The following is a 21,072-nucleotide window of genomic DNA, read 5'->3' on the forward strand; positions in this document are numbered from 1 at the left end:
CGTGTTCACACGATCAGTATTTTACCTCAGTAATTGTAAGGCAAAAAGCCAGGAGTGGAACAATCAGAAGAAAAGTATAAGGCTATGTGCCCACGTTGCAGAAATATCCGCAGCATTTCCGCAACTCCCTGCGCGGGTAAAATGCATGCAGAATTCGCATGCGTTTTCCCGCAAAACACAAGCATTTTTAGATTGCAGAATGCTCGCGCTTTTCCATGCGATTTGAAGCCTCACTTGGAAAAGTGATTGACAGGTTGGTCACACTTGTCAAGCATAGTGCTTGACAAGTGTGACCAACTTTTTACTATTGATGCAGCATCAATAGTAAACGATAGAATGTTAAAAATAATTAAAAAAATTAAAAATATGGTTATTCTCACCTTCCGACGGTCCCCGATCTCCTCAGCGGTGCTCCCGGTACCATTTCCAGGGATGCTTTGCGCAAAGGACCTTTGTGACATCACGGTCACGTGACTGCGATGTCATCCCAGGTAACCATGCAATGCATCCCTGGGAACGGAGGCCGCCGCGTGCACCGCTGAGAGGCGGGAGGACCCCGGGGGCCATCAGATGGTAAGTATATCCCTATCTTATATTTCAATTCTTTTTTTTTTTTTTTTTTTTTTTTTTTTTTTTACAGGAAGGGCCCGGAGGAGGTACCATCCGCACATGAAGCGCTCACTTTACGCATGGTGGACATAGCCACATGCGTAAAGTGAGAGTTTCAATGCAATCCTATGGCGGCGGAATCGTCGCGATTCCGCGGAAATAGTGAACATGCTGTGTATTTTACCGCTATGCAATTTCGCAGCGGGAAAATCCACAGCATGGGCACAGCAACTGCGGAATCCCATAGGATTGCATGGGAATGCGTTCTTTCAGAGTTTCCGCTGCCGAAAAAACGAGGTGGAAACACATAAAAAACACAACGTGGGCACACAGCCTCATAGAAACACGTCACCACTTCTGTATTTATCACCCACTCCTGGTTTTGGCTTACAAATACTGAGGGAAAATACTGACCAAATATTGAACGTGTGAATACTGCCTTACAAGGCAGTAAATACTTTGTGGGTAAAAAATGTATACAAAAAAGGAAACACAGTACTTGCCTCTTCCACCTCCTCTCCCGAGACCAAAGACAAAGGTTTCTGACCTAGATAACAAGTACCCTACTACCGTGAGGGAAAGACCCCAAAAACAGCCGACTACAGATGGGATTTTTGAGATTGTAGAGGACTCCTTGGCATGTGGTTTATAAGGGCTTGTGCACACGCTGCGGATTCCATTGCGGAATTTTCCGCAGCGGATTTGATAAATCCGCAGTGCAAAACCACTGCGGTTTTTACTGCGGATTTATCGCGGTTTCCTCTGCGGGTTTTCACCTGCAGATTTCTATTGGAGCAGGTGTAAACCCGCAGCAGAATCCGCACAAAAAATTGACATGCTGCGGAAAATAAACCGCTGCGTTTCCGCGCGTTTTTTTCCGCAGCAAGTGCACTGCAGATTTCATTTCCCATAGCTTTACATGGTACTGTAAATGCATGGGAAACCGCTGTGGATCCGCAGCAAAATCCGCAGCGTGTGCACATACCCTTAAAGTGCCAGACATTACCTAGCCACCACCACACTAGGCTGCGCCAGAGAAACAGTTTACTTTTTTGAGGCAGAGAGATAATTTTTATTCATTTGAACTGTAATGTTTCCTGGCTCTTCTCTAGATTAATCTGCATGAGCGCACCGCTACCCTCCCTCGCGGCTTCATGGTTGCCAGTGGTGGCGCTGCAGAAGGTCAACAGGTTGAATAAGCAGCATGGGCGCATTGCAGATCCGCACTGCGCGCTCTCCAAGAGCAGAGCATTTTGGGAACAGGGGACCGAGATTCCCTACCCTACAAATAGGGAATAAAGTCCAAAATCGGTACAAGCCCTTTAAATAACAGCACACATCTGTTTCCCATATACAGTGTGCACTCTGCCAGCAGACGCCTTCCGCCACAAGCAGCCTGCGCCCGCCCCAACACAAGCAAACGTCACTTCACCACAAGCAGCCTGCGTCCCAACACAAGCAGCCACCACTTCACCACAAGCAGCCTGCGTCCCAACACAAGCAGACGCCGCTTCACCGCAAGCAGCCTGCGCCCCAACACAAGCAGACGCCGCTTCACCGCAAGCAGCATGCGCCCCAACACAAGCAGACGCCGCTTCACCGCAAGCAGCATGCGCCCCAACACAAGCAGACGCCGCTTCACCGCAAGCAGCATGCGCCCCAACACAAGCAGACGCCGCTTCACCACAAGCAGCATGCGCCCCAACACAAGCAGACGCCGCTTCACCACAAGCAGCATGCGCCCCAACACAAGCAGACGCCGCTTCACCACAAGCAGCATGCGCCCCAACACAAGCAGACGCCGCTTCACCACAAGCAGCATGCGCCCCAACACAAGCAGACGCCGCTTCACCGCAAGCAGCATGCGCCCCAACACAAGCAGACGCCGCTTCACCACAAGCAGCATGCGCCCCAACACAAGCAGACGCCACTTCACAAGCAGCATGCGCCCCAACACAAGCAGACGCCGCTTCACCACAAGCAGACGCCGCTTCACCACAAGCAGCATGCGCCCCAACACAAGCAGACGCCGCTTCACCACAAGCAGCATGCGCCCCAACACAAGCAGACGCCGCTTCACCACAAGCAGCATGCGCCCCAACACAAGCAGACGCCGCTTCACCACAAGCAGCATGCGCCCCAACACAAGCAGACGCCGCTTCACCACAAGCAGCATGCGCCCCAACACAAGCAGACGCCGCTTCACCACAAGCAGCATGCGCCCCAACACAAGCAGATGCCGCTTCACCACAAGCAGCATGCGCCCCAACACAAGCAGATGCCGCTTCACCACAAGCAGCATGCGCCCCAACACAAGCAGACGCCGCTTCACCACAAGCAGCATGCGCCCCAACACAAGCAGACGCCACTTCACCACAAGCAGCATGCGCCCCAACACAAGCTGATGCCGCTTCACAAGCAGCATGCGTCCCAACACAAGCAGCATGCCGCTTCACCACAAGCAGCCTGCGTCCCAACACAAGCAGATGCCACCTCACCCCAGGCAGCCGCCACTAAGCCACAGGCAGCCTGCGCCCCGCCATACAATGGGAAGTACAGGCACATATGAGCCAGACTAATAACATTATAACATCCCACTCGCCCACACATTACAGTCCCCACCGGCCAGAGAACACCACGGGGAGACATTATAGTAGGATCCTTATTACTATAGGACACTGCGCTGTTATAGAAGGCAGATGTGAGCTCATCGGCTCCTTATCTCATCCGTGATCATTCAGACGTCCGTGTTCACACAAGCAAAGTAACGGTCCGAGTGTCTGGTCAGTGATTCTCAGGTAGCGCAAAGCAAGCCAACGACAATACTTCTATCCATTACAATGTTGGCGGGGACCGAGTGCGGACGCCATCTTTGTACTGTACGTGATTTTCACAGACCCAGAGAGCCGTGTAATCATCAGTGATGGCGGTAACAGACATATACAGGGATATTGGCCCAGACACACCGGAGACATGTGACCAGCCCCATAGAACAGAAAGAGTACAGGTTCTATACGTAGAAACCGCAGACAGACCACGTACAGGAACGTCTGAATGAGGCCTGAGGCCACACAACCGCTACAGGTCTGAAGTCACCAGTCAGAACGGTTCAGAGATTCCCACCATGAAATGCAGATTCCCACATTGTCAGCGCCGAGGAGCAGGAGCGGCGCCCCCCACACAGCGCTATAAGGGGGACCTGTGTATAACACCACCGTATATACTCACTGTACGAAGAGCCTGTGCACCGGGCGTCTCACTGCAGCGCACACCACATGGAAACGTGGGCGACCCCTGACCCGGAACCACTCTGCTCTGACTTCCTCCCGGCTCTATGCGTCTGGCGGAAGTGTGGTGTCTGTGCACTGTACACACTGCGGAACGTTGGACGGAGCGATACCGCAGTGCTGACGTTTATCCAACAGCCGGAGCTCCGCGGCTGCAGTCATCTCCATTGTCTCATGTGCGATAATAGGAACAGACCAGAAGCCGCTGATATCTGCAGCCTGTGCCCGGCCTGCAGTGACCTGCTATCCCCGGCAGGGGGCGCGCAACACATGCAATAGGTAACTACAGAGAAACACTCGCAGGGGCTGTACCGCCACAGTCACACGGTGCAGTCTGCCGCACGGGGTTCCTGAGAGCCTTTAGTTGGGAAATTATAGTAATTGTGTTATATGTGAGTTATACGTCATCATCGCAAAGTTAGTAAGATTGTCCATAGACTGGGGTGAGATGGGGAAAATCCACAGATAAAACGCGTGTATTGATGCACAGGACCGCAGCATTAATAGTTTATAAAAGATAAGTACTAGGAATTGGACAAACAGAAGAAGCTTCGTGTAGAACAAGACGGAAGGACACAAAGCTCTGCAGCATCAGAACCTCATGTGAACGCAGCCCACCCAAACACCCCAAAAGAAGGGCATGGCAGACATGCTGAGCGCCCTGCGGCTTCTGTGGAGATTTTCCCCATGGACTTGCATTAAATGCTGAGAATTCGCAGATAAAAACATACATGTGTTATTAGTGCGTTTCTGCAGTGGAAACACATCAAAAACGCATGTAATCCTCACATGACTGTATCAATAAAGTCTTGTCAAAGCCAAATACCAAGAAATATCAAAAACAATGCAGCTTTATTCAGCAGAAAAGACCAACGAGGCAAAACCACAGCAATAAAAACCCAAGTAACCAAATATACTGAATAGGTGCAGGAAATCTGCAACACCAAAAAGGCACCTAAGGGTCCCTTTCCACTTGCGAGGAAAACGGACGCGTGCAATCCGATAAAAACTCGGATTGCACTCGGATCAATGTTATTCAATAGGTGTCTTTTGATTTGCGATTTTTTTCTCAGCCGAAATCGGACTGAGAAAAATCTGGATCGGCTGAGAAAAAAATCGCAGCATGCTGCGTATTGCTGCGATTCTCGGACGAGACTCGCCAATGCAAGTCAATGGGTGCGAGAAAAAAATCGCACAGCACTCGCACCATGCGAGTTCTGTCCGATTTTTACGCACTGGTGTCCTTTGAAAAGCCGGTAATTCAGCGCGGTGTACAGTAAAATCACACTGACAGGTTAGAATAGAGTAGATATATACACATAGAATAGGTATATATACATATATATATGTCAGTGAGACACCTATATATGTATATTTATATTTAATGCAGCGCTAGATAGCATTAAAGCCGCTAATTCAATTGCCGGCTTTTCATTTCTCCTTCCCATACCCGACAGGATATGAGACATGGTTTACATACAGTAAACCATCTCATATCCCCTTTTTTTTTGCATATTCCACATTACTAATGTTAGTAGTGTGTATGTGCAAAATTTCAGCGCTGTAGCTGCTGAAATAAAGGGTTAAATGGCGGAAAAAATTGGCGTGGGCTCCCGCGCAATTTTCTCCGCCAGAGCGGTAAAGCCAGTGACTGAGGGCAGATATTAATAGCCTGGAGAGGGTCCATGGTTATTGGCCCCCCCGTGGCTAAAAACATCTGCCCCCAGCCACCCCAGAAAAGGCACATCTGGAAGATGCGCCTATTCTGGCACTTGGCCACTCTCTTCCCACTCCCTGTAGCGGTGGGCTATGGGGTAATGAAGGGTTAATGTCACCTTGCTATTGTAAGGTGACATTAAGCCAGATTAATAATGGAGAGGCGTCAATTATGACACCTATCCATTATTAATCCAATTGTTTGAAAGGGTTAAAAAACACACACACACGATTTAAAAGTATTTTAATGAAATAAACACAGCGGTTGTTGTAATAATTTATTGCTCTCTCAATCCATCAGCAACACCCTCGCTTGGCAAAATAATAACCGCACAAGATACATACCTTCTGATGTCAGATCACGTCCAACGAGGTAATCCATCTGAAGGGGTTAACTAATATTACAGGCACGAGCTGCAATAAACCACTCGCTCGTGCCTGTAATCCCCGGGTGCTGAAAGGAAAGCAGGATCTGTACTTACATTGAGTCGCGGTGAGGCGCCCCTGGTGGATGTTCTCATGAACTGCAGCCTGGGAACTTTTTCCCACGCTCCAGGTCATATGAGGACATCCACCAGGGGGCGCATCACCGCGACTGAAGGAAATGTAGGTCAATGACCTACATTTCATTCATTCGCCGGGGAATTACAGACACGAGCACACCGCTGCATTAGCAGGGCTCCTGCCTGTAATATTAGTTAACCCCTTCAGATGGATTACATCGTGGGACGTGATCTGACATCTGAGGGTATGTATCTTGTGCGTTTATTATGTTGCCAAGCGAGGGTGTTCCTGATGGATTGAGAGAGCAATAAATTATTACAACAACCGCTGTGTTTATTTCATTAAACTACTTTGTAATCATGTGTGTGTGTGTGTGTGTTTTTTAACCCTTTCCTACAATTGGATTAATAATGGATAGGTGTCATAATTGACGCCTCTCCATTATTAATCTGGCTTAATGTCACCTTACAATAGCAAGGTGGCATTAACCCTTCATTACCCCATATCCCACCGCTACAGGGAGTGGGAAGAGAGTGGCCAAGTGCCAGAATAGGCGCATCTTCCAGATGTGCCTTTTCTGGGGTGGCTGGGGGCAGATGTTTGTAGCCAGGGGGGGGCCAATAACCATGGACCCTCTCTAGGCTATTAATATCTGCCCTCAGTCACTGGCTTTACCGCTCTGGCGGAGAAAATTGCGCGGGAGCCCACGCCAATTTTTTCCGCGAGTTAACCCTTAAATTTAATAGCTACAGCGCTGAAATTTTGCACATACACACTACTAACATTAGTAGTGTGGAATATGCAAAAAAAAGGGGGATATGAGATGGTTTACTGTATGTAAACCATGTCTCATATCCTGTCGGGTTTGGGAAGGAGAAATTAAAAGCCGGCAATTGAATTAGCGGCTTTTATGCTATCTTGCGCTGCATTAAATATAAATATACATATATAGGTGTCTCACTGACATATATATATGTATATATACCTATTCTATGTGTATATATCTACTCTATTCTAACCTGTCAGTGTGATTTTACTGTACACCGCGCTGAATTGCCGGCTTTTCAAAGGACACCGGTGCGTACAAATCGGACAGTAATACGGATGTCATACGGATGATGCGATTATAAAAAACGGATGATGCGATTAAAAATCGCATTGTATTCGCATGACACTCGCATGAAAATCGCATACGTTCCATCCGTTTTTTCGGTCCAGATTACGGACCGTTTTTTATCTCGCAAGTGGAAAGGGACCCTAAAGCTCATCATGGGAGCGTGGCCTTACATGTGATCCAATATTGGACTCGTGTAATAATTACAGGTAGGTCACCGCCATGAATCCCTGACCTACTGTTCGAGGTATCGCCAGCAAAAAGTACATAAATAACAATAACTCGTATCTCCTTCACAGGAGTTTACCACTTTAACGCCACATTCACACATTCAGTATTTTACCTCAGTAGTTATAAGCCAAAACCAGGAGTGGGTGATAAATGCAGAAGTGGTGCATATGTTTCTATTATACTTTTCCTCTGATTGTCCCACTCCTGGTTTTAGCCTACAAATACTGATGTGTGAACGTGGCCTTAGGCCGGGATCACACATACGCGAGATACGGCCGAGTCTCACAGGTGAAATCCCTCCTCTGGCGCTGACACTCCGGAGCGGAGCGTGCAGCCGCACAGCAACACATGGAGCCGCACGCTCCGCTCCCAAGTGCCGGCGCCAGAGGAGGGATTTCACCTGCGAGACTTGGCCGTATCTCGCGTATATGTGATCCCGGCCTAAGGCTGCCGTCACACTATCAGTATTTGGTCAGTATTTTACCTCAGTATTTGTAAGCCAAAACCAGGAGTGGGTGATAAATACAGAAGTGGTGCATATGTTACTATTATACTTTTCCTCTATTTGTTCCACTCCTGGTTTTGGCTACAAATACTGATGGAAAATACTGACCAAATACTGCTAGTGTGAAGGCAGCCTAAGGTGTTTGTCCACAGCTGTAAATAAATCCGTTTGTCCTCACACCTCCTGGATCCAGCGCTGCCTTTCCGCTGCTGGTGTGGTCTCTGTGTTTTGACCACAGCAGTGCGATGACTGCTGCAGCGGTGACATCGTGACTATAGCTCACATCTCTGCTGCAGTCAATCACTGAGGTCAGTGAGTGGCTGCAGTGGTGAAGTGCCCTGTAGTCATGACGTCACCGCTGCAGCTAATACATCACTGTGTATTGACCACTGTTGCATCGTGCAGATATATCCTAATGCACGGGGCTGTTCTGCAGAAACCGAGAGGCGCCAATTTATCAGTTTGCGCCAGACAACTGTGGTAAATTTGGTGCACCCAAAAGATTCATTTTATTTTGCGCCATAAATGTGGCAGAATATTATAGCAGAAGTGTACTGTAAAATTCAGGTAGATTTCTGACTGTAGCACACGGCAGCTGAATGATGCAGCACATTCATTATTCCGGCAGACCCTGCGTGTACAAAACGCCAGTCTTGGTGAACCGGCCCCTGAGGACTTTGTGTATTTCCTTCACAATCGTAAAAATGTGCTGCAGATTTTTTGGCAGAAAATCTGCAATATGTGAATGGACACTTGGAGGTAACCATGTGCCATGTACGTGTAGTGACGTCACTCTGCCTGGACATATGAATAGTAATGCCCCATTGAAAACAATAGATCTTGGTGTGCTAATATTTTGGTGCAGAAAAAACTCTGTATTAATATCCCCCATTGGTGAATTCACACACTGTCTTGTTGCAGTACTCGTCATCTCAATGGTGTTTTGGCTGCAGGCACCAGAATTTCTGCAAAATTGTGTTAAATCAGTATGGTCTGAGTGCTGTGCGATTTTTTTCTCGCACCCATTGACTTCTAATGCGGGATCCGATCCGATTTCTGACTACAAGCGCAGCATGCTGCAAGTTTTTTCCAGTCCGATCGTGATCTGATCCAAGCTGGAAAAAAAATCACAGATGAACACACAATGATAGAATAACATTGGCCCGAACGCAATCCGATTTTTAACCCCTTCATGACCTTGGGATTTTCTGTTTTTCCGTGTTCGTTTTTTGCTCCCCTCCTTCCCAGAGCCATAACTTTTTTATTTTTCCATCAATATGGCCATGTGAGGGCTTATTTTTTGCGGGCGAGTTTTACTTTTGAACGTCGCCATTGGTTTTACCATGTCGTGTATTAGAAAACGGGAAAAAAATTCCAAGTGCGGTGAAATTGCAAAAAAAGAGAAATCTCACACTTGTTTTTTGTTTGGCTTTTTTGCTAGGTTCACTAAATGCTAAACCTGACCTGCAATTATGATTCTCCAGGTCATTATGAGTTCATAGACACCTAACATGTCTAGGTTCTTTTTTATCTAAGTGGTGAAAAAAAATTCCAAACAAAAAAAAAGTGCGCCATTTTCCGATACCTGTAGCGTCTCCATTTCTCGTGATCTCTGGTTGGGTGAGGGCTTATTTTTCGCGTGCCGAGCTGGCGTTTTTAATGATACCATTTTGGTGCAGATACGTTCTTTTGATCGCCCGTTATTGCATTTTAATGCAATGTTGCAGCGACCAAAAAAACATAATTCTGGCGTTTCTAATTTTTTTCTTGCTACGCCGTTTAGCGATCAGGGTAATCCTTTTTTTTTTATTGATAGATCGGGCGATTCTGAACGCGGCGATACCAAATATGTGTATATTTGATTTTTTTTTTATTATTATTTTCAATGGGGCGAAAAGGGGGTGATTTAAACTTTTATTTATTTTTTTTTCATATTTTTTAAAACATTTTTTTTTACTTTTGCCATGCTTCAATAGCCTAGAAGGAGGCTAGAAGCTGGCATAGCCTGATCGGCTCTGCTACATAGCAGCGATCATCAGATCGCTCCTGTATAGCTGAATTACCCAGGGTGGCGCTCACAGCAAGCCGGCATCAGCAACCATAGAGGTCTCAAAGAGACCTCTGGTTACTATGCCGACGCATCGCTGACCCCCGATCATGTGACGGGGGTTGGCGATGTTGCTCATTTCCGGCCTGATGGCCAGAAGCGGTAGGTAAATGCCGCTGTCAGCGTTTGACAGTGGCATTTAACTAGTTAATAGATATAGTAAATATTGCGGGCACATGTCAGCTGTTCAAAACAGCTGACGTCCCGGCTTTGATGCGGACTCCCCGCCGGAGCCCACATCTAATCAGGGGATCTGACCTCAGACGTACTATCCCGTCCGAGGTCAGAAAGAGGTTACGGTAATCGGATTGCATCAGTCCGATTTAATAACATGTGGGAATGAGTCCTTACCCATTGTTTCCTATGGGTGAAAAAATGCTGAAAGAAGTGACATACTGCAGTTTGCAAAAAAGCAGTAGTTTTCCAAATCAGTCAGGAAAATAAAACCAAGCTGTGTGCATGAGATTTCTGAAATATCATAGACTTCGCTGTTACTGTAAAACGCAGCTTAAAATTTGCATACAGAAAAAAAAACACTGCAAAAACGCAACATCTTTGCACTGGTCTTCCAAGCCGGCGTGTGCAGTTTAAATAAGCGCTGAAGATACATTCCAAAGCCCTGAAGTGTGGTGCTATTAACTTATTAATATTTCCAGTATGTCTGTGCTGTGTAATATATCTTCAGAGCATATTTGGGCTGTGGAAAGTCCTTCTGCACATCTATGTAGCCGACTGTTTATGATTGGCTAGTGTCATTAGGAGGCGGAAGTCCACGCCCCCCGTGACAATATCCAATAACACCCACTTGGGCTTACCTAAAATTAACTCATTTGGTTCCAACTATTTGATTGCTAATATCCCCACAAAGGTGAGGCAAAATAAAAAAAAACTGTTTTAGGGTATGTGCACACGTTGCGGATTCTGCTGCGGATTTTTCCACTGCGGATTTTCCTGCGGTTTCTTCTGCGGATTCCTCTGCGGGTTTTCAACAGCACTTTCCTATTGGTGCATGTTGAAAACCGCCGCGGAATCCGCAGAAAGAAGTGACATGCTCCTTTTTTTCCGCAGCGAATCCGCGCTAATTTTTCCGCATCGTGGGCACAGCGGTTTTTGTTTTCCATAGGGTAACATTGTACTGTACCCCGCATGGAAAACTGCTGCGGATCCGCAGCGTCAAATCCGCTGTGGATCCGCAGCAAAAACCGCAACGTGTGCACGTAGCCTTATTCTTTTCTGCAGCCACTGTTATATTGTGTGCCCAGTTGAACATGAACAATTTGGTGAAATGTCCAGCTCTTGGCTCCTTTCCTGATTTGAATGTCCCCCATGCCATCAGCTGTTTGGATAAGAGGACGCCTTGTTACTGGGGAGCTGACTGCCTCTTGTTTTTCTATATTTATAATGACGTATTGGATTGCAGGATGTGCTCACATAAAGATAACACGTGTGCGCTTACAGCCACAGCATGGCTGAGTAAAACAGCACAATGATGTATAAAATAAAACTAAGGCCGGCGTCACACTCGGCGTAAGACAATACGGTCCGTATTTTACGGCCGAAATACGGTGAAATGTTCCCAAAATAGTGATCCGTAGTCAGGGTGTGTCAGCGTATTTTGCGCATGGCATCCTCCGTATGTAATCCGTATGGCATCCGTACTGCGAGATTTTCGCGCAGGCTTGCAAAACCGACATCTAATGGATTTATGTGCTCAAATGTTCGGGAAAACATATATACAGTATATATATATATATATGTCATTGAGACACATATATATATATTCTGTATTTAGATTTCATTCAGCGCGATATGTGTTAAAAGCCGGTAATTCAATTGCCGGCTTCTCATTTCTCCTGCACAAACCCGACAGGATATGAGACATGGTTTACATACAGTAAACCATCTCATATCCCCATTTTTTTTGCATATTCCACACTACTAATGTTAGTAGTGTGTATGTGCACAATTTGGCCGCTGTAGCTGCTCAAATAAAGGGTTAAATGGCGGAAAAAATTGGCGTGGGCTCCCGAGCAATTTTCTCCGCCAGAATGGTAAAGCCAGTGACTGAGGGCAGATATTAATAGCCAGGAGAGGGTCCATGGTTATTGGCCCCCCCGTGGCTACAAACATCTGCCCCCAGCCACCCCAGAAAAGGCACATCTGGAAGATGCGCCTATTCCGGCACTTGGCCACTCTCTTCCCACTCCCTGTAGCGGTGGGATATGGGGTAATGAAGGGTTAATGCCACCTTGCTATTGTAAGGTGACATTAAGCCAGATTAATAAAGGAGAGGCGTCAATTATGACACCTATCCATTATTAATCCAATTGTAGGAAAGGGTTAAAAAACACACACACACATGATTTAAAAGTATTTTAATGAAAAAAACACAGCGGTTGTTGTAATAATTTATTGTACTCTCAGTCCATCAGGAACACCCTCGCTTGGAAAAATAATAAACGCACAAGATACATACCTTCTGCTGTCAGATCAGGTCCCACGAAGTAATCCATCTGAAGGGGTTAACTAATATTACAGGCAGAGCTGCGATAAACCGCTCGCTCGTACCTGTAATCCCCGGGTGCTGAAAGGAAAGCAGTGATCTATACTTACATTCAGTTGCGGTGATGCGCCCCTGCTGGATGTTCTCATGAACTGCAGCCTGGGAACTTTTTCCCACGCTACAGGTCATATGAGGACATCCACCAGGGGGCGCATCACCGCGACTGAAGGAAATGTAGGTCATTGACCTACATTTCATTCATTCGCGGTGATGCGCCCCCTGGTGGATGTCCTCATATGACCTGTAGCGTGGGAAAAAGTTCCCAGGCTGCAGTTCATGAGAACATCCAGCAGGGGCGCATCACCGCAACTGAATGTAAGTATAGATCACTGCTTTCCTTTCAGCACCCGGGGATTACAGGTACGAGCGAGCGGTTTATCGCAGCTCTGCCTGTAATATTAGTTAACCCCTTCAGATGGATTACTTCGTGGGACCTGATCTGACAGCAGAAGGTATGTATCTTGTGCGTTTATTATTTTTCCAAGCGAGGGTGTTCCTGATGGACTGAGAGTACAATAAATTATTACAACAACCGCTGTGTTTTTTTCATTAAAATACTTTTAAATCATGTGTGTGTGTGTTTTTTAACCCTTTCCTACAATTGGATTAATAATGGATAGGTGTCATAATTGACGCCTCTCCATTATTAATCTGGCTTAATGTCACCTTCCAATAGCAAGGTGGCATTAACCCTTCATTACCCCATATCCCACCGCTACAGGGAGTGGGAAGAGAGTGGCCAAGTGCCAGAATAGGCGCATCTTCCAGATGTGCCTTTTCTGGGGTGGCTGGGGGCAGATGTTTTTAGCCACGGGGGGGCCAATAACCATGGACCCTCTCCTGGCTATTAATATCTGCCCTCAGTCACTGGCTTTACCATTCTGGCGGAGAAAATTGCGCGGGAGCCCACGCCAATTTTTTCCGCCATTTAACCCTTTATTTCAGCAGCTACAGCGCTGAAATTTTGCACATACACACTACTAACATTAGTAATGTGGAATATGCAAAAAAAAAGGGGATATGAGATGGTTTACTGTATGTAAACCATGTCTCATATCCTGTCGGGTTTGTGCAGGAGAAATTAAAAGCCGGCAATTGAATTACCGACTTTTCACTAACACCGCTGCGTATTTCTCGCAAGTCACACTGCTGGTCAGTGTGGAATCCGTATTTTTCACGCCCCCATAGACTTTCATTGGCGATTTTTTTGCGCAGTACGCTGACAAACGCAGCATGCTGCGATTTTGTACGGCCGTAGAAAGCCGTATAATACTGAACCGTAATATACGGCTGATAGGAGCAGCCCCATTGAGAATAATTGTGCCGTATGTTATGCGAGTTTTACGGACGTAGTTTCTGCGCTCTTACGTCCGTAAAACTCGCCAGTGTGACGCCGGCCTAACAGCTTTACAAGAAACACTGCCACGTTTATCTATGGGCTGTGTCAGGTATTGCAGCTCAGTTACACTCTAGTGAATAGGCCTAAGCTGCAATATGGCAACTCGTTGACAGTAGTAAAAAAATGGTGTGTTCTCGTCGCCTCATTTTCGGAAGAATTATTTTTTTACTCCCAATGGATGTAAAATTACTATTTAAATAAAAAATCCAATAAAGCTACGTGCATGTAAGAACAAACACACTTTTAATGTTATACCAGAATCTTCATCATGCTCTAGACAGTGTGAAGTTTCCACAATCAGTGATGGATTCGGGAGCCATGTCATCTGCTGGTGGAGGTCCACTGTGTTTTATCAAGACAAAGTCAGCACAGCCGTCTACCAGGAAATTTTAGAGCCCTTCATGCTTCCCTCTGCAGACAAGCTCATTGGAGGTGGAAATTTCATTCTCCAGTAGGATTTGGCCCCTGTCCACACTGCCAAAAGTACTAATACCTGGTTTACAAACAACAGTATCACTGTGCTTGATTGGCCAGCAAACTCGCCTGACCTTAAGGCCGGCCTCACACTCAGCGTATGTAAATACGGTCCGTTTTTTACAGCCGTAATACGCAGAAAAGTCCCCAAAATAGTGATCCTCCGTATGTCATCCGTAGTCAGGGTGTGTCAGCGTATTTTGCGCATGGCATCCTCCGTATGTAATCCGTATGGCATCCGTACTGCGATATTTTCTCGCAGGCTTGCAAAACCGACATCTAATGGATTTATGTGCTCAAATGTTCGGTCAAACATATATACAGTATATATATACAGTCATGAAAACGTTTGGGCACCCCTATTAATCTTAAGCTTAATGTTTTATAAAAATGGTTTATTTTGCAACAGCTATTTCAGTTTCATATATCTAATAACTGTTGGACACAGCAATGTTTCTGCCTTGAAATGAGGTTTATTGTACTAACAGAAAATGTGCAATCTGCATTCAAACAAAATTTGACAGGTGCATAAGTATGGGCACCCTTATCATTTTCTTGTTTTAAATACTCCTACCTACTTTTTACTGACTTACTAAAGCACTTTTTTTGGTTTTGTAACCTCATTGAGCTTTGAACTTCATAGCCAGGTGTATGCAATCATGAAAAAAGCTACTTAAAGTGGCCACTTGCAAGTTGTTCTCCTGTTTAAATCTCCTCTGAAGAGTGGCATCATGGGCTCCTCAAAACAACTGTCAAAAGATCTGAAAACAAAGATTATTCGACATAGTTGTTCAGGGGAAGGATACAAAAAGCTGTCTAAGAGATTTAACCTGTCAATTTCCACTGTGAGGAACATAGTAAGGAAATGGAAGAACACAGGTTCAGTTCTTGTTAAGGCCAGAAGTGGCAGGCCAAGAAAAACATCAGAAAGGCAGAGAAGAAGAATGGTGAGATCAGTCAAGGACAATCCTCAGACCATCTCCAGAGAGCTGCAGCATCAACTTGCTGCAGATGGTGTCACTGTGCATATGAACTCGAGCGTGGGAACTTTTCCAAGGCTCCAGTTCATGAGGACATCCAGCAGAGGGCGCCTCACCGCAACTCAAGGCAACTACAGATCACCCAGCTTTCCATTCAGTACCCGGGGTTTTACAGGCACGAGCGAGTGCATTAGCACAGCTCCTGGCTGTAAAATGATTTAACCCCTTCAGATGGATTTACATCGTGGGACATAACGACGGAAGGTATGGAATATTGTTGTTTGTTTTTTTAACTTTGTTGCAGAACGAGGGTCTTCAGGTGGATTAAGAGTCTAATAAAATATTACAACAACATGTGTCTTTATTTCATTAAAATACTTTGTAATCATGTGTGTGTGTTTTATTAACCATTTAGTACTATTGGATTAATAATGGATAGGTGACATAATTGACACCTCTCCATTATTAATCTGGCTTAATGTCACCTTACAATAGCACGGGAATGGGAAGAGAGTGGCCAAGTGCCAGAGTAGGCGCATCTTCCAGATGTGCCTTTTCTGGGGTGGCTGGGGGCAGATGTTTGTAGCCAGGGGGGGCCAATAACCATGGACCCTCTCTAGGCTATTAATATCTGCCCTCGGTCACTGGCTTTACCACTGTGGCAGAGAAAATTGTGCGGGAGCCCACGCCAATTTTTTCCGCGATTTAACCCTTTATGTTACAAGCTACAGCGCCCAAATTTTGCACATACACACTACTAACATTAGTAGTGTGGAATATGCAAAAAAAAAGGGATATGAGATGGTTTACTGTATGTAAATCATGTTGGGTTTGGGAAGGAGAAATGAAAAGCCGGCAATTGAATTACCGACTTTTCACTAACACCGCTGCGTATTTCTCGCAAGTCACACTGCAGGTCCGTGTGGAATCCGTATTTTTCTCGCCCCCATAGACTTTCATTGGCGATTTTTTGCGCAATACGGTGACAAACGCAGCATGCTGCGATTTTCTACAGCCGTACAAGACCGTATATTACGGATGCGTAATATACGGCAGATAGGAGATAGAGATTCATTGGGCCGTGTGTAATGCGTATTTTACGGACGTAGTTTATGCGCTCATACGTCCGTAAAACCCGCTATTGTGACGCCGGCCTAACCCCATAGAGAATCTATGAGGTATTGTCAAGAGGAAGATGAGACACCAGACCCAACAATGCAGACGAGCTGAAGGCTGCTATCAAAGCAACCTGGGCTTCCATAACACCTCAGCAATTCCACAGACTTATTTACCTCCATGCCATGCTGCATTGATGCAGTAATTGATGCAAAAGGAGCCCCAACCAAGTATTGAGTGCATTTACTGAACATACATTTCAGTAGGACAACATTTCGGATGTTAAAATAATTTTTCAAGCTGGTGTTATAAAGTATTCTATTTTACTGAGATAATGACTTTTGGGTTTTCATTGGCTGTAAGCCATAATCATCAACATTAACAAATAAACACTTTAAATAGATCACTCTGTTTGTATTGACTCTATATAATATAGGAGTTTCACTTTTTGTATTGAAGAACTGAAATAAATTAACTTTTTGATGATATTCTAATTTTGTGAGATGCACCTATATAAGGTATGCATAATCCAAAACCAGGAATGAAAATGCATTTATATGCATATACATTTATTGTTTTTCTTTATTTTTAAAGCAAATCTGTCACCTAGTTTTTGCTATTTAATCTGACAGCAGGATAATATAGGGCAAGTGAGCCTGATTACTTACTGTATGTTGTAGTTTCCATACAATCAGCGTTTTATCTGTAGGATATTATCACTGCCAGACTAGGTCTCACCTCCACAGCAGTCTAGTGAATCTGTGTAGCCCCGCCCCCTCCCCTGATTGGCAGCTTGCTGACACAGTGGACACAGGAAGTCACCAATCAGTGGTGGGGGCGGGGTTATATGGAGCTCAGCATTTAGAGAACTGCTAGATCTACAGCAGAGAAAACGGATTTTATCAAAATGGCAAGAAGCAGCCCAGTAAGTGACACCTCACTAGAATCAGGCTCTCTTTCCCTATATTAGGCTGCTCTTGTATTACATAGAAAAAATGTGCTGACAGATTACCTTTAATAATAAAACTAGTAATTTTACAACTATTAGGAGTTTAAAAGAGACTTCTGCCGAAAACACTCTGTTTTTTACTACTGTCTACATATATAGTACGGACCCCGTAGGTGACCCGGAAAGCTGATGTCTCGTCTGCTGTTTATTGCTTTGCCTTATCTCATAGCTCACCGGGTGAGCACTTAGCATTTACATTTATCCGGAGGCATTTCTCTATTAGTGATACTATTCCAGGGAGCCCTTGTTCCTCTATCTTTTTCTGATGGTATTACAATACAAAAATTGGCAATTAAAAGAAAAAATAGAGACACTATTTTGAATGTGTCAGAGCTGCAATACCAGACACAGCCCGTGGTGAAGGGTGGCACTGTGTCTGGATGGAGGCATGTTATTCTTTAACGTCGTCTTAGAACTACTTTATTGTTCTTATTAGTGTCACAAAATAAAAGGCGAGTATCCTGTAATTGACATCTATGATATTGTTTTCATCCTTGTCCGTGCATCTAATCATTAAATGGCGTTAAAAAGGCAATTGTTATGTGTGTAATTCCATAACAAACTATGAGAAGTGTCTGCAAAGCCTCTGAGCGTAGCGTTTCTATAAATAATAAGGATTAAGGTGATCTGATACGGTACTGTAAGACGGGGTTAAGTTATTACAGTTGGCACACATGAGCCCGGAGTGATTATCGTGACCCTGGAACGCTTCCATTGTGCGAGCGGTGAATTGTTTTCAGATATGAGAGTGATAAATGCAGGATCCAAAATAGCCTTCAGTAGGAGTGCTCTCATATCTGGCATTATTAAGAGGCCGGGCACGTGACCTCGGGGGATAATAGCTGCCTAGCCACAGCCTCACTGGGATAGCAGGCACAGGGGTGTCCAGGACAGAGGCTGAGCTCAACCTGAAGGTCAACAGAGGTCATCAATACTCCAGTGCATCACCGCTCCATCCACAAGCTGCCACCCCACAGAAGAACTCACTCTGAGATACATTTTCCGGGAGCATGACCCAAGTGATAACCAACGACATGTACAACTATACCTATGAAGAGAATGAGTACATGAACCAAGAAGATGAATGGGACCGAGACATGCTGTTAGACCCAGCATGGGAAAAGCAGCAGCGAAAGGTACGGCTAAGGGGGCAGAGCTTCCGATGTGCTTTTAACAATATCCTAGTGACTAAAATCTCTTCTGTGTTGAACTTTAGTCCAAGGTCTCATTCAGACGTCAGATCAGAGTGTGGTCTGAGTGTAATCAGTTTTTCTCGTACACGGTTTCTCTGTCTTCTTCTTTCTGACTTTGTAGGTAAATCAGATGGCATATGATTTATTCATCTACCCAATATACTTGCATTGACAATTTTAATCTGACTCTTGGACCAAAATCAGACATAGGTCCACCATTTTTCGTGGACTGCTAAGTACGTGAAAAATCCCAGACATGTGAATGGCCCCATAGATTATCATTGGTACGATTGCTATCTGTGAAATACACGGAGAGCACTTGTATGAGAATATCAAACGTCTGAATGAGTCCTGAAGGAGAGGTCCGCAACATTTTAAGGCCCGAGTGCCAAATTTTGTGCTTGTACCCCTCCCAAGGGCCACCTAAAATTTAAACAGATATTCTGATACAAGGTATATATCGACAGTAATATAGGTGCCATAATCTATTAAGTTGGGGTTCCATATCTGTATCTTCCACTACTGGAGACAAAAAAGGTTCCTCTGCTCCTTTTTTTTAGCAGTAAAGTAAAAAGTGGTCAAGATGATCATACAAAGAGTGCAGCGATCCCCATAGTCTATGAGAGTGACGGATCACAGAGGAGCCAGAGATGGCTGGGGACCACAAAGAATGGTATGACGGGCCACATTTGGCCCCTGGACGGCAGGTTGTGCACCCCTCGTCTAAAGCAAGTGATATACTGTATATTGTATTCTCATTAGTAAAGGGGTTGTCCAGTGTAAACATGTCATCACCTATCCACACAATAGGTGATAACTTCCTGATCAGTGGGAGTCTGACAATCAGGACCCCATTAAAATAGAGCGACAGTGCACATGCTCCACCTGCACTCTATTCATTCCCTATGGAGCTTCGCTACCGAGCCCTAGAGAGAATGACTATCGCGGTGTTCGGGAGAGTGACATGCCACCCATTCTACAACCACGATAACAGTTCCCTTGGGGATACAAATTCCTTGTTCTGTGTATTGGTGCAGGTCCAGGTGTTTGGACCCCCCACCAATCAGTGACTTATCACCTACCCTTTACACATTATTGATGTCCTCCTCTTTCTCAATATTGGAGGTAAACCCAACAGCTTGATCACATTGGTTATCAAACGTTTATAACATTTTTGATTAACTTATCATATTTTAGTATTTCTTTAACAATTATGTATTATTTAAACTAATATATAAGTACATATTAACCCCATATATGTCTTGCTGTCAATTATACAGCTCTGGCAAAAACTAAGAGCCCACCACATCAAAACCCTGTCAGGGGCAGCCCAATCTCCAGACCTGGACCCCATTGAAAACCTCTGGAGTGTAATCAGGAGGATGATGGATAGTCACAAGCCATCAAACAAAGAAGAACTGATTACATTTTTGTGCCAGAAGCAGTGTGAAAGACTGGTGGAAAGCATGCCAAGACGCATGAAAGCTGTGATTAAAAATCATGGTTATTCCACCAAATATTGATTTCTGAACTCTTCCTGAGTTAAAACATTAGCATGTTGTTTCTAAACGATTATGAACTTGTTTTCCATGCATTATTTGAGGTCTGAAAGCACTGGGTTTTTTTTTAATTTTGACCATTTTTCTTTGTCAGAAAAAAAATGCAAAAATTATTTCTTGGAAATTCGGAGACGTCAGAAGTTTATAGAACAAAAGAACAATTTACATTTTACTCAAAAATATACCTATAAAGAGAAAAATCAGACAAACTGAACATTTTGCAGTGGTCTCTTAATTTGTGACAGAGCTGTATATAGCAAAGGTTAATAAATCTGTAACATTTCACACTGTCAGCAGGGGATTAATGACAAGAACGGTGCTATTACTCAAAGTAATACCAAGTATCAGAAGCACATGCCAGTCTTGATAACTTGGCCCCATAGAGCAGCAAAACTACTCTATTACTTTATACTGTATATGCTAGTGCAGCAATAAACATTATACCTGTTAAAGACTACGTTCCCACAATGAGTATCTTGCTTTTTTTTTTTATTTTACAGATTTTCTGAATCTTTTCTGCACCTAGTAGATCAATTAGGTTTTTTCATTGTTTTTTTTAGTTCATTTTTACATATGTTTTTATCTAATTTTTGACACTGCAGTTTTTGTCTCTTTTGGGATGTGGTGCTTTCAATATAACTGCTTTGTTTTTAATACTTCCTGCTATTTGGTTTTGACAAAACTTTATTGATACAGTCATGTGCAG

General features: G+C 44.7%; 2 protein-coding genes across 4 annotated transcripts in view; one reads left to right on the top strand and one right to left on the bottom strand.

The window, feature by feature from the left end:
* The window catches only part of HEATR1 (HEAT repeat containing 1), a 100,924-nt gene extending 96,927 nt beyond the window's left edge, over positions 1–3,997 (bottom strand). The window contains exon 1 of one of the 2 annotated variants that reach the window (XM_077282903.1): positions 3,838–3,997. The gene's annotated coding sequence lies outside the window, so the exon portion shown is untranslated. Of the gene's footprint in view, positions 1–3,651; positions 3,788–3,837 lie in introns of those variants that run through there. The other variant, XM_077282904.1, reaches the window with a different exon arrangement.
* Positions 3,998–18,496: 14,499 nt separating this feature from the next.
* ACTN2 (actinin alpha 2) overlaps positions 18,497–21,072 on the top strand; it is a 158,937-nt gene continuing 156,361 nt past the window's right edge. For both annotated transcript variants that reach the window (XM_077282906.1, XM_077282907.1), the window contains exon 1: positions 18,497–18,750. In XM_077282906.1, coding sequence (XP_077139021.1) covers positions 18,625–18,750 — 126 coding nt within the window. In that variant the 5' untranslated portion in view covers positions 18,497–18,624. The remainder of the gene's footprint in view (positions 18,751–21,072) is intronic.

This window comes from Ranitomeya variabilis, chromosome 2 (genome assembly GCF_051348905.1).
Source record: "Ranitomeya variabilis isolate aRanVar5 chromosome 2, aRanVar5.hap1, whole genome shotgun sequence".
In the NCBI taxonomy this organism is placed as follows: domain Eukaryota; kingdom Metazoa; phylum Chordata; class Amphibia; order Anura; family Dendrobatidae; genus Ranitomeya; species Ranitomeya variabilis.